General features: G+C 34.8%; 2 protein-coding genes across 4 annotated transcripts; one reads left to right on the plus strand and one right to left on the minus strand.

Annotated features, from left to right (window-relative positions):
- Positions 1-63: 63 nt before the first annotated feature.
- On the minus strand, positions 64-3,579 carry LOC129871177 (WD repeat-containing protein VIP3-like). Its single transcript, XM_055946058.1, has 2 exons — positions 3,124-3,579; positions 64-993 (listed from the first exon to the last, which is right to left on the minus strand). The coding sequence occupies exons 1-2, from the start codon at positions 3,460-3,462 to the stop codon at positions 361-363; spliced, it is 972 nt and encodes a 323-aa protein (XP_055802033.1). The 5' UTR covers positions 3,463-3,579; the 3' UTR covers positions 64-360.
- Positions 3,580-7,004: 3,425 nt separating this feature from the next.
- Positions 7,005-13,510, plus strand: LOC129870073 (mitogen-activated protein kinase kinase 2-like). Of its 3 annotated transcripts, none has more exons than XR_008762030.1 (10): positions 7,005-7,382; positions 7,581-7,665; positions 8,740-8,874; positions 9,779-10,003; positions 10,087-10,269; positions 10,685-10,908; positions 11,020-11,065; positions 11,152-11,253; positions 12,917-12,968; positions 13,109-13,510. XR_008762030.1 is itself a non-coding variant. In XM_055944655.1 (10 exons), exons 1-8 carry the CDS (start codon positions 7,306-7,308, stop codon positions 11,248-11,250), a joined length of 1,074 nt encoding a protein of 357 aa, XP_055800630.1. In that variant the 5' UTR covers positions 7,005-7,305; the 3' UTR covers positions 11,251-11,253; positions 12,928-12,968; positions 13,109-13,510. The 3 variants fall into 3 exon arrangements, 2 of the variants coding, with proteins under 2 accessions (XP_055800630.1, XP_055800629.1); XM_055944655.1 differs by having other exon boundaries at positions 12,928-12,968; XM_055944654.1 differs by lacking the exon at positions 12,917-12,968 and having other exon boundaries at positions 7,008-7,382.
- Positions 13,511-13,738: the final 228 nt, after the last annotated feature.

Below are 13,738 nucleotides of genomic sequence, written 5' to 3' on the forward strand. Positions count from 1 at the left end.
GTAGTTCAGTTCGAAAACTTCTGGGGAAGTATGAGCTACTACTAAAATGGAGACGCATAAAACTCAACGAAAGCACCAGGAAGGAACTCCGACAGTTGTCCCAAATGACGGGAAATAAGTATCTGCTCCATCGATAATTTATACAATAACGAAGAACATCAAGAAAGTGAGCATGCTCTGCTTCATAAGAGGTCAACCCTACTGGATATGAAATTGATATGTTTTCTAGAGATTGAATCAATAGCATTTCGTGTTGTATGACTCTGAAACCTAAAGTCATGCCATCGAAAAGAAACCAAATGTTTTCTTGATACATCCTACCAACATATAGGCATGCAATGGGTGATTAACCCACAACAATCAAGAGTACTGATAGAATGATAAACTCTTGTCATCAGACACGCTTGCAAGCATACAGGACCGAACATCAGTCCTTGATGTTGGTCCAAAAGCCACAGCCCAAACCTGATCTGTATGGCTGGTTAAAGTTTGTGTAGCCGCTCTCATCTTAAGATCCCACAGCCTGACCGTCTTGTCACTTGAACCTGTTGCAATTGCAGCCCCATCTGGGGAGATATCAACACTCAGAACCCAACTTGCATGACCCGATAAAGATGTGAGCAATGTTTTCCCCTCAGCATCGTACACATGCACATGACCATCATCTGATGCAGAGAAGAGTATTCTTGAATCGTGAAGTGAAGGTGAAAACACCAGAGAACGCACAGGCATGCTATGGCCATCTAAGAAGTGAAGGAACTTGGCACGAGCTACATCAAAAACAGAAATAGTCCCATCAACTGATCCACAAGCAAGAAGCCTACCATCAGGACTCCATGCAACTGAAAGGACAAATTTCTTGTTGGTGTTTTTATCAGATGGTTGTGGGGCTCCTTGACGAGGAATTGACATTGTGATAACAAGTTCCCACTGAGTAGTATCCCATAGCTTGACTGATGAACTACCACCTCCAGCTGCTGCCAGATTGCTACCCTGGAAAATGTGAGAACCGTAAGGGGACTGCCTAAAGCTTCCCATAAAGATGTGCGCCAAAAAGTTAAATAAAAAAGGAGACATTGCTCTTCCACAAACCTTGAAAACCAGAAGACAATAGATCAAGCAACATACATACTGATAGAAACAAGTAGTGATGTATGATGAGATAGATTTCAAAGTAAACCACAAAGATAAATGTGGAAGTGGCAAGTATAAATCTCAACGCCCTTTTAACTCTTAATAAAGGAAATGAATCCCAATTATTGAAGACTTCATTGAAAATAACAATTTTCTTGTTCTTTTTCTACTTTTTGATAGGTCAATTGACCCCAAACAATTTGGGACTGAGAGGTAGTTGATCAGGTTAGTCGAACAAATCTTTGTCTCAAACAAACCATAAAGATAAATGAATCACTCGTTAAGTATGAAAGGAGCACCAAAACTTCATATAGTGGCAACTAAGTGTTCAAATCTACTAAGATATCTTCAGATCGTATTTACCACAGTGCAGCAAGAAGCAATGGTTGATACAGAGTCTTCTTAATATCCCCCCACTTCATCAAATATGTGTTTGCTTACATCCAGATCTACATTACACCTCACAATCAGAAAGAATTCTCTTTGATGACCGACAAATCTGTCTAGGGCCAACCCTTAGGACCAACAACTGGTATTTGAAACTTGGGGATAATGGGCTAGTCTCTCTACCCTTCTCTAACTAAATATCAGGCTTAGTTCATGCGGCACAGCTTGAACCTGCGACCTAAGTCACGAGTCCCTCAATCTTTGTCACTTGAACTAAGTTGTGGGGGCCCTCAACCTTTATCACTTGAACTAAGTTCTGGGGGCAAAGAATTTGTGGAGCCAATCGTTCTACTTAGGAAGGACCTTAGGGCATTCTAACAAGATAATTTAAGGAGCCATTTCAGATATCTGTTTGAGTTCCATCCTGTAATTTGTTGTTCAAAAGGTATTTGCATTAAAAAATCTAGAGGAATTTTAGCACCGCCACTCAACAACTAAACAAGTAAAAGCAGTTATTCACTTGTTCCCTTTCGAAAACACTAAAATAAGGGAACCCATATTGTTACCTATCTTAAGCAATTTTTGAAGGAACAGGGTAAAAAGGTAGAAGTACAAAGGAGGATATTTTTCCATTGAACTTGTAATCAGGATTTTGTATAGAAATGCAAGATATATGAATATTCTCTCAGGCCCTAACCTTAAGATCAACTTCTAGGACAACCATTAACAGTTTGACTAGCACTAGAAGAACAAATAATACTTGTCAACAGCCAATCAAAAAGAAAAAGGAAAAAGAGAAACCACTAGATGATTGATTAACAGTGACAACCAATTTAATCAATCATATTTGAAGCCTCAATTCCAAACTAGTTTGGATCGCCCTACTTAATTCAGTGATATCCATTCTGCTCGGTACTGGACTGGACCAGAACATACCATTCAAATACTGGTGAATAATCTGTCTCTTAGAACAAATATTTAATCTTTCATGAAACTAAGGCTTCTCCCAGCACTAGCATACAAGTCTCTTAACCAAACCAATTAAAACCAAACAAACCTGTAAATTTATGCATAAAAAATCATACTAAATGTAAAACACTACAAATTTCCAACCTAGATATTTCACCACATTATCAATCATTAAAAAAGCTGAATCAATTCAAATGCATCTTCAAACTAAAGCTAAATTTTAACACCAATAACAAGCCGTTCAAACAAAAGGGCAGGCCGGTGCACTAAGCTCCCTCTAAGCCCGGGGTCCGGGGAAGGGCCAGACCACAAGAGTCTCTTGTTCGCAGCCTTGCCCTCCAGAAATTTCTGCAAGAGGTTGTTTCCAATGCATCTTCAAACTAAAGCTAAATGTTAGTACCAATAACAAGCAATTCAAAAAATGCCAGCTTGATGCACTAAGCTCCAGTTATGTTCGTGACCTCAGAAACGGTGGGAAATGCGAGAGACTTTTTTCCAATGCGAGAGACTGTTTACACAACTCGAATATGCGACCTACTGATAACATGAAAACTACTTTACCTATTATTACACCAAGGCTCCTTCAATAACAAGCAATTCAATGCAATCGAAATTTCATTTTCCTTTACTTACATTGGGACTAAATTGCAATTGCCAGACTTCAGAAGGAGGAGCTTCAAGAGTAGCAATAGTCTTATTAGTATCAACCTCAAAAACTCTAATAAAGCTATCTATAGAAGCAGATGCAGCGATTCTACGAGTAGGATGAGTAGCAACAGATACAACACCGAGACAATGACCGGTGAAAGTTTGAACACAAGTAAAGTTACTCGGGTCCCATAGCCTCACAGTTTCATCAAGACCTCCGGTGAGAAGTAACGCCGGAGATTCCTCCGTCGACCGGACCCACGCCGCCGACCAAATGGAATCGTCGTGAGCATTTTGTACACTGTCAAGTGAAGCTAATTTCATGGCGATTTTTGGATTGGGTAAGAATTAAACCCTAAGGAAAATTGAAGGGCTCTGTCGTGAATTTCGCTAACGGAGAAGAAGACGGTAGAATTTTATTTATATATTTTGCAATTGAGTCCTTCATGTTTTGATATTGTCGTTACACATTTTAAAATGTGAACCTCGTGAGAGGAAAATATTGTATGAGAAAATGCTGGATTTTTAATTATTTTTTTTAATTATGATGAAATAATATAAATACAAGATAAGAAATATAGAGAAATATAATATTTTATTTCTCTCCAAATTGATGATCAAAATAAATTAGTTTAAATTAAAAAAAAAGTTACTTTTCAAGAAGTTGTTGAAAAGTTGCAATCATTTCAATTTGCTTGAGTAAAGAAGTGGTATATATTTAAGATTACTCTTCTAATATAAAATTTGTTGATCTTAAGACTAATCTTTTACGTAGAATCGTGAATCATTAATATTAAAATCATTTGTCTAACGTACGTAAAAATACAACCATTACAAAGAAAAATATTATGATCAAAATTATTAGTTCTCTCTAATTCCAAGAACCATAGATAATTTATAACTATTTTAAACTCTCAAAATCTCATAATATTATTATTTCTCCCTTGCTTGTACATGTGACAATAATTAACATCAATATAAGTTATGGTGCAGTGATGAGACTGTTTTATTCTTTATTAAAAGTCTCGATTCGACTGAGTATGGAGAAAATCATGTTGGGAGCATCACCTTCGAATGAGTTTCCTGCCGTGTACGATTCAAATTTAATCAAAGCTCTACGGACTCCGAACACGTAATGAGAAATAAAAAAAAAAAGGAGACAATAACTAACAATTGAGAAGGAAAGATCAATTGATACCACTTTCACTTTTGTGTTTAGATAGACAAATAGGCATTAAGAAAAAATTTCTTTGACAATTCAACCTTGGCCAAATTGGTGCATTGATTATAATTATGACAAATTGTCAATATTTATTTATCTTTGTTGTCAATGGAAAAAGCATTTTACCTTTTAAAAAAAAGACTTTTATAGAAAGTATATGTGTAGATTAGTGAATTAAATTGATTTTAGTTGGTATGAAGAGTCAATTTGTGGTCCTTTTACCGCAATAGCCGGGCATGTGATGTTTTAATTTGAATAAAATAGAATTTTAAAATCGTCATTTAATTTATATTTTTTTAATCATATATTTTGTGTATATAATCACTTTATATGATTGAAATTGAGTTTTTTTTATTTGACTTTAGTTATTTTGTGTCGAAGTTCATGCATCTACGACTCAAGTTCAAATAGTTGAAGTCGAATAAAATGATTGAACTTCAGTCATGTATGAGTGAAGTTCAAGCGAAAATGATCTAAGCGAGATATAAATGACTCAACTTCAATTATATATAAATGAACTTCAATCAAATACCATATATCTAAAGTTATTTTAAGATAAATATATGTGTAATTTTTTTTTAAAAAAATGAAAAAACAATATCAAAATCGAATACCTGTGCAATTTGCCAAGCTGCTTCACAATATTAGTTTAATTGTGAATAAATCAAACGTTTACCACAAACTATGCAGTTAGTAAATGAAAGTGAGATTATGCATTAGTTAACTATACTTAATTAACAATAATATATATTAAAAGATTATATTATATGTTTATTGAGTTTATATAAACATCAGACATAAGCCTTTTTCTTTTAGCTTACATGACCTTTTTGATAACCTTATTTAATTTGATTTGTTTGATAAAAAAATGTTAGAATACAAAATAAAACTTTTGTAAATATATAAAGAAGATTCCAAGTGTTCTATTTTTGGTGAAAACTACCACAACATTTAAAAAATAATTATCCAAAGTTATATAGTTTTTCTAGAAAGTACTGTAAGGGTAGAGAAGATTTAGCGGTCCATAAGAATTCCTCAATCAAGATGAATAAGATCGTTCATGAAAGCTTTAGTTGGACTTTACACCGTAATGCATTTTACGTCGATTTAGATAATAACAAGGCTCTTTTTCAGCACTTTAAATTATTGATTAATCAATAACTCATTATCTTATAGATCTTTTCATTTTAATATTTTATTGGAAAGTTTTCAATATTTATTAAATCTGTTTCTATATAACAGAACGAATATTTCACTTAAAAAAAGAAGTTCAAACTTCAAAAAGAAGACCTATAAATATAGTAAAAAAGAGGAAAAGGGGAAGAAGGAACCATAAATAAAACATGGAAAAAAAAAAGAAAATGAAAGGTCCACACAACACAACAGAAGAAAAGTCAGCAAGTGTAATCCTTTGATTTAGATAGTGTTTTTATCATCTTTCCCACTCATTTCCCCCACTCACTTATTCACACAATTTAATTTTCAATTTATGGTGAGCATAATCATAAATAAAATATTATAAAAATAAAAAAATTAGAATAAAAAGTTTATAAATAGTTGAACAATGTCTTATTTGCTTGTAGGAGAGGCATGGTAACAATTTGGAACACCTTATTTACTCCTCCTTTTCCATATCAATGTTATTTTTAATATCCTATTATCTTTATTTTTTAAAAATTATTATATGTTGCTTTAATTATTCTATTATTTTGTTGTTGTTTACTATTCTTTCTCAATTATTTTCATCTTGACTTCTATTTCCTTCTTAAATTTGTTTAAAATGCTTTACTTAAATTGAGAGTCTATCATAAACGACTTTTTTATTTTTATGAGATAAAAATAAAATCTATATACACACTACACATCACAATCATCTCATTTATAGAATTACATATGTTATTACTATGATTTTTAATTTTCAAAGATCACAATTTTTGATGTTAAAAACTTTTCTTAATTTGTACAACCTACTTTTTCCTTCTCTTTAAATCACCATCACCATCTCTCTCTCTCTCTGTATGTATTAGGGGTATCAAATGGGCACGTTGGATTGAAATTGAAAATATTAAAATGATTGAAATAAAAATAGAATTGGATCATGACCCATCCAAATTTACTTTGGGCTCAAATGAGTTGAACTCAATTGGGCTGAAATTCGGATTGGGTCATAACTCGTTTAATTTGACCTGCTTAATCTCAATAATTTTAACATATTATTATTTACCTTTTATAATCACAATTTAAATTTCAACTCAAGAAAATAAAAATAAAAATTTACAAATGGATAGATTAATCCTAAGAAATATAAAATAGATAGTAATTTATATATTTACACCAATGCAAATAAAGAGCCTTAAAACGGATTGAAATTGGAGATTAAGTTGGGTTCAATTGAAGATTCTTTTAAAATGGATTAAGGCTTGAATGAATTGAGATTAAATCCAATACAAATTATTTTGAGCTCAATCCATAAAAATTTTGGGCGAATTGAACAAATTACTTATATTTGGACTCATTTAGACACCGAAGCACGTATATTTTTGATTTCTAGTCAAGCTAGTAATAGATACAACAACCACATAATTTCTGCTATTATTTGCAAGACTTCTGCACAGTGTCTTTCAGTTGACCCACCTAAGCAGAAATGCCCCAAAGCTCCCCAATTTTTTCCCATCAAAAAATTTTAAAAAAAATCATAAAGGAGTGAACTTTTAACTAAAATACAAAATAGCCAGTTGCCTGGAAGCAGTTTCAAACTTTGATCTTTCTCAAGATTTCTATAAAAGAGTGAACTTTAAGAAGAATTACCAAAACCCCAGTTGCCTGGAAGCAACTTTTATTTTGGGTGTTCAAGATTTCCATAAAAAAAAGTGATTTTTAAGAAGAATTCAAGAACCCCAGTTGCCCAAGAAGCAATTTTTACTGTGTTTTTACTAGATTTAGCTATGAAGAAAGGATCTTTTGCTCCTAATCTTAAACTTTCTCTTCCTCCTCCTGATGAAGTTGCTCTCTCCAAATTCCTGTACTTACTTTATACCTCTCTCCTTATGTGTTTGTGTGTGTAAATGTCTCCAGGAATATTCATTTATGCTAAATTCATATGTATTGTGTGTCTACTGAGCTAAAATCTTGGATCCACTTTTTGTATCTTTTGTTTCTGTTGCCTCTTTTTCTGTGCTTATGTATTTTGATGAGAAGTTTTTGGTATTTTGTTGTATAGGACTGAATCAGGGACATTTAAGGATGGAGATCTTCTGGTGAATAGAGATGGAGTTCGAATCGTTTCGCAGAGTGAAGTTGCTGCTGTACACTTTCTCTTTTGAATTCCTTATGCTATATTTGTTTAAGGAACTGTTTGGTTTGATTCAATTGCTTTTATCATTCTGTAATCTGGCTTTGGAATTTTGAAGTTTGAATTTGAATGGTTATCTGACTTTAGATAGGAGGGTATGGAGGTTGCGGATTAGGGTAGAAGTTAAGGAGGCAGATGAGTTTGACTCGCTTTTCGGCGGGTTTAGGCTTGGTGGGAGTCGGGAGCACCGTGCCTGTTGTAGTATTAGCCTTATACATGTATTTTCTTGCCTTTGTTATCTGTTACCATATGTTGTCTATTATATTTCAATTACCACATTATTTCATTGTTGTTAATGTTTCTTTTCTCCGAATGCTCTATACTGCTTTCCTTATCAATTGACATGTTTTCTTCACTGTTGTATTCCCTTTTTTGTAAATATTTTGATTTGCTGCACTTGAGCCTAGGATCTTTCGAAAACAACCTCTCTACCTCCACGAGGTAGGGGTAAGGTATGCGTACACTTCACCCTCCCCAGACCCCACTTGTTGGATTACACTGGGTGTGTTGTTGTTGTTGAACTCAAATGTTTAGCTAACAAATCTAAATGCACAAAGAATTGAATATTTTTAATGCTTACTCCGAGCCAGCTTATAAAGAATTTGAGATGGAAGCTAAATTAGAAGATCTAAATCTCTTGAGCTGCTTTTCTGAATGCTGATATTAAAGTGTTTAGGAACTCATCTTATATGAAAGGTCCAAATTACAATTTAAGCATTTGAATCTAGAGCCAGACATATTTTTGTATAAACGATACGAATTAGTTGGGACTGACTTTTTGTATATGGCGTTAGGAAATGTAGAGAAACTTTTGTTTTTAATAATATCAGACTAAGACAGACTTAAATGGAGCGATAAGGGCAGTGAGGATTCACTTAGCTGATGCCAACCTGCTTGGAATTGAGGTGTAGTTTTTTTAATCCATACCTGGACATTTTGTGTTCTTCATCTTCGTTTGTATCCACTTTCGCAATCCGTTATGACTATCATAGTGTATTTATTCTGGCATTTGCAATTTTTTCTTCAGCCTTCAGTTATACAGCCATCAGACAACCAGTTATGCTTAGCTGATTTTGAAGCAGTTAAAGTTATTGGAAAGGGAAATGGTGGTATTGTGCGGCTGGTTCAGCATAAATGGACAGGACAATTTTTCGCTCTCAAGGTATATTTGGCTTCCATCTCTATTCTGCTTATCTTGTTTATTGGTGATTCCTTTGACTAGCAGCAGATTGTTTACATATCGGTTTGATATGTTTCAATAATTTGGTGTGTATTCCATTTAAAAAAATAATAGAAGAGGAATTTTGAGGATTGAGACACAAAGAGTAGGGCTTCCATAGAGATGTTTCCTCCCTATTGATCCATTTCTTGTCTTATAGCTTGTACCATATTTGGCAGCAATATGTAAATTTTTACAGACTAGTGGTGTTGCAGTCTAATATGGCTGATGCAAGTACCAAATACTCCCCCCCCCCCCCCAGGGCCGAAAACCTGAAGAGTTGAAAGTAAATTACAATCAGTTTCAGAATATTGAAATTGCTATCTTACCGCTACCAGGGTGCTTTCGAGTCTCACCATTCTATTACACCGCCACTAAGAACCTTTGCAGATAGAATGCTTGCTTGATTCTCTATTCCATCATTGGAAGGTGTTGATTATTGACTTTGTCCATCTTCCTCTTGATTGGCATGATCACTAACAGTTACTTCTTTCACACTCAAGCCTTGAGTTCTTGATTGCATAAGTAGAGGAATAAAGATCATATTGCCTTGTTCTTTGCAATGCTGATGGAGGGGTTTGTCTATTGGACGATCCTTCGGAAGATGTCGACATATGCTTTAATTGTCAGGCTCTTATTCTCTTAAATATTTTAAAAACATGTCGCCTGCGATCTCCACCACTCTACTGATTAAACTATTTTTCAGTTTACTGTGTTCTTCGGGCTGTCTTAAGAGATTTGTCTTCTAAATGAATAAATGCATTATGTTCCCTGCATATGTCACTGCTGCCTTATTTTACCAGCTATACTTGTTTCCCTTTGTGACAAGCAGTTTTATATCATTCAGGTTATTCAGATGAATATTGACGAGTCCATGCGCAAGCATATTGCTCAAGAACTGAGAATTAATCAGTCATCCCAGTGTCCATATGTTGTCATATGCTATCAGTCATTCTTCGATAATGGTGCTATCTCCATAATTTTGGAGTATATGGATGGTGGCTCCTTAGCAGATTTTCTGAAAAAGGTCAAAACAATACCTGAACGATATCTTGCTATTATCTGCAAACAGGTAGCCAGTGAACAATTTGAATTCCGCAAGAGAAGAATTTGTTCAAGTACTAATGTTATCAACCTTGTTCCTTCACCAATTAGGTTCTCAAAGGCTTGTGGTATCTTCATCATGAGAAGCATATTATTCACAGGGATTTGAAACCTTCGAATTTGCTAATCAATCACAGAGGTGATGTCAAAATCACCGACTTTGGTGTGAGTGCAGTACTGGCAAGCACGTCTGGACTGGCTAATACCTTTGTCGGCACATACAACTATATGTCTGTGAGTATCTGTGACCTGATTTTTGTAAAAGCGAGTGTAGAACTGTTCTGCTAGATAATTTTCACTCATAAATATCACAGAGAGAAATATTTTGTAGCATATTTTTCTGCAACTTTATTACTCCCTCCGTTTCAATTTGTTTGCTTAGTTTGTTCAAAAAAGAATGCCTCTTTCCTCTTTTGGCAACTTTTTAATTCCGACTTTCCACATGGCATGTTTAAGACCACAAGATCATAAGACATTTTGGTACATTTGACATATCTTTAATTTACGACCACAAGATTCAAAAGTCTTCTTTACTTTCTTAAACTCCATGTCAAGTCAAAACCAAATAAACAAATTGAAACGGAGGGAGTACTACAATCTGCCTATGCTAAAAACCTCCAAGTTGCTGATATTCTGTTGTCTGCTACAGCCAGAGAGGATTTCAGGAGGTGCCTATGATTACAAAAGCGACATTTGGAGCTTGGGTTTAGTTTTGCTCGAGTGTGCAACAGGTCATTTCCCATATACACCACCTGAAGGAGATGAAGGATGGGTCAACGTCTATGAACTTATGGAAACCATAGTTGACCAACCAGCACCTTGTGCACCCCCTGACCAATTTTCTCCACACTTTTGCTCATTCATATCTGCATGGTAAGCGCGATAGTTCTGTACCCTCTGGAACTATTAATCCGATTGTCCATATGAGTGTCTGGTAGATGTGTTTTCTGGTTTGGAAGCTCACTACACAATAACTTGTTTCAGTGTCCAGAAGCACCAGAAGGACAGACTGTCTGCAAATGAACTCATGGTAGTGATAGCACCTTTTGTCTTTCTCGAAGTTGCCTATTGATGAATTACTAATGTAGTGTCTGTTTGGGATTTCATGTAATGCAGAGTCACCCTTTCATCACCATGTACGATGACCTGGATATCAATCTTGGATCTTACTTCACTAGCGCAGGACCTCCATTGGCAACACTCACTGAGTTATAATTGGTATGTTTGCTTAATTCTTTGTTTGATTCATTTCACGGTCTCAGTAGCAGGGGAGGGTGTTCACCCTGCCCCCCTCCCCCCCCCAAGCAAACAATTACATTGTATATATAAGATAATTTTTTTTATATATACATATATAGATTTTGAATTCCCTAAACACAAGCCTAGAGGTTGACTCAGTGGTTTAGGGGTTCAAAATTCACCTTGAGTTTCCAAGTTCAGAGCCCAGCCACTACATTTTTATTTTTCGAAACCCCCTGTGAGAATCCTGTATTTGCCATTGCTCAGTAGTAAACTCCTTTTGTAGCTTTTACAAAGAAATAATTTAAGGTAGGAACTTCTTGTGTGTCTATTATAAGTATATATTTGAGTGTCTTTGGTGCAAATTTTCTTTTCTCTTTGTCCCTTTTTTCATCATCTTGGCGTCAGCTCTTTTTCTTTTCCTTTTCCTTTTTATTTTGTCCTCTGATATCCTAGACCTTGCCTCTCAGTACAACTCACTCAACCCTGTAGCTAGTTCCATTTTTCTTGTATGAGCAAGATTGTTTATGTGTATTCCATTCACTTCTATTTACGTACCCATTTGCGTATAGTGAAGGTTGAAGAATATTAGTATGTTATTTATCTTCCTAATATCATTTACTAATATCTGTGTTCTGGTAGTTTCAAATTGTTAATAGCTGATACAGTTATCTCAGTAAACATGTTTGTTATCAACAATTCAAATTAAAGTTATTTTCTACCTGTGCTACGTAATCCAGGTTTTGAATACACACGTTGAATCATACTACATTTTCAAAAACTTCAGTATAGTCGTGTTGTCTCCATAATTGAGCTGCAAAAGTTGTGGTTAACCATTTATTTGTCCTTAAACATGGGTAAGGAATGGTGATGACAAAGAAAAAAAAACGTTCGATAAATCATAAATCACCTTTTATATATAGTAAATGGAATCATAGCGAAAAGTAAAAAACAATCACTCACTTTCTTTCTCGGGGAAGAGGGTAAAAACAATCACTCACTTAAATGTGAATCTGTTTCATAGTTCACAAGTTTGGTTTAGCCTCTCAATGTTCTCTCATAAGCCATATTTTGTTGCTTGGACTAACTCCTTGCCTGTATCTGACTATCGACAATTTATCATAAAACTAAGTGGTCAATTTTTTAATAAAAATATTTGTTTGTGGAGGACACACATTAGGGTAGTAGGTTAACAGGTGGTAGAGTGTGGTCTCGCTTATCATTCCATACTAGTAGTTTCCATACTAGTAGTCATAGTATTACTCCTGTGGTTTCGTGTTCCTCAATTTCGATTATTATCTTCTACTTCTTGTACTTCGATATTCGTATTTCTTTTTGTTGTAGTTACTGTTCAAAATGCTTCGTCATGCTTTCTATAGTATTTTGCCATGGCTTCTTCATTTCTGTTATTTCCTTTTCCGAACTGCTTTGATCTGTTTTTCATCGAGCCAAGGGTCTATCGGAAACAACCTCTCTACCTCCAGTGTAGTAGTTGTTTGTTATTCCCCATCTGTTGGATTTTCTGTTACTACTCAGATCCTACTTTAAAGTAATGATTAATCGTCCTCGACTGTTTATTGTACTTGTGCTCAATTTTTTTATTGTTTCACTTCACTTAAATATGTAACTGAAAGAGCTTTAGAATCTTTTCAGCTGGGGTGATTTCAGCAACATATTGTGACCAGCCTTGTTATGTACGTGCATTCCTTTCGCCAACTCTTATTGCAAGAAAATTAGATGATTTGTATGATATAGCAATTCCATCCTATTGCCCAAAAAGCATGTTTCTAGGTGTGTCATTCCTGAAATTTATTCTGACTTCTTATTCCCACAGGTTTTCTACATTGTCTTGCAAGTGATGCTCAATCAACCAGAATTTTGGTCAAATAGCTTTTCCAGTCACGGCGTTCCAAAAATTAGAAGCCTTTTAAGAAGGCATTGAGAATCAAATGAAGCAGATGGAGCCATTGTTGTACTTTTCAAGCCTCCGGTAGGTACTTGGGAGTGTAACTATGACATTTTCTACGATGCATTTGATTCAAATGGGATAAACTCCAGATATCCTTTTGATCTGACTTATTTTTTTACATTAATCCTTGGTGCTGCAAGTGTTTTTGGTTTACAATTTGACCTCTATCTATTAGCACATGAAGTTATGTATTGTCAGTGTTGAACTGAATGTAAAATTATTGAGCTCCCATTTCTCGTAATGATAAATTTAGAGACATTTCAATGACTCACCTTGTTGAGAATCTATCGGAAAAACCTCTCCACCCCCACAAAGGTCAGAGCAATGTCCGCATACATTCTATTCTACAAAGGTAGGGGTAAGGTTTACGTACATCTTATCCTCATATCCTACTTGTGGAATTATACTAGGTATGTTATTGTTACTGTAATGGTTATCATTATACTATACCCGATCAACACAAATTGTAAGTAAATAGATATAGCTAATCCCATC

The sequence above is a fragment of the Solanum dulcamara genome, chromosome 10 (genome assembly GCF_947179165.1).
Source record: "Solanum dulcamara chromosome 10, daSolDulc1.2, whole genome shotgun sequence".
Classification (NCBI taxonomy): domain Eukaryota; kingdom Viridiplantae; phylum Streptophyta; class Magnoliopsida; order Solanales; family Solanaceae; genus Solanum; species Solanum dulcamara.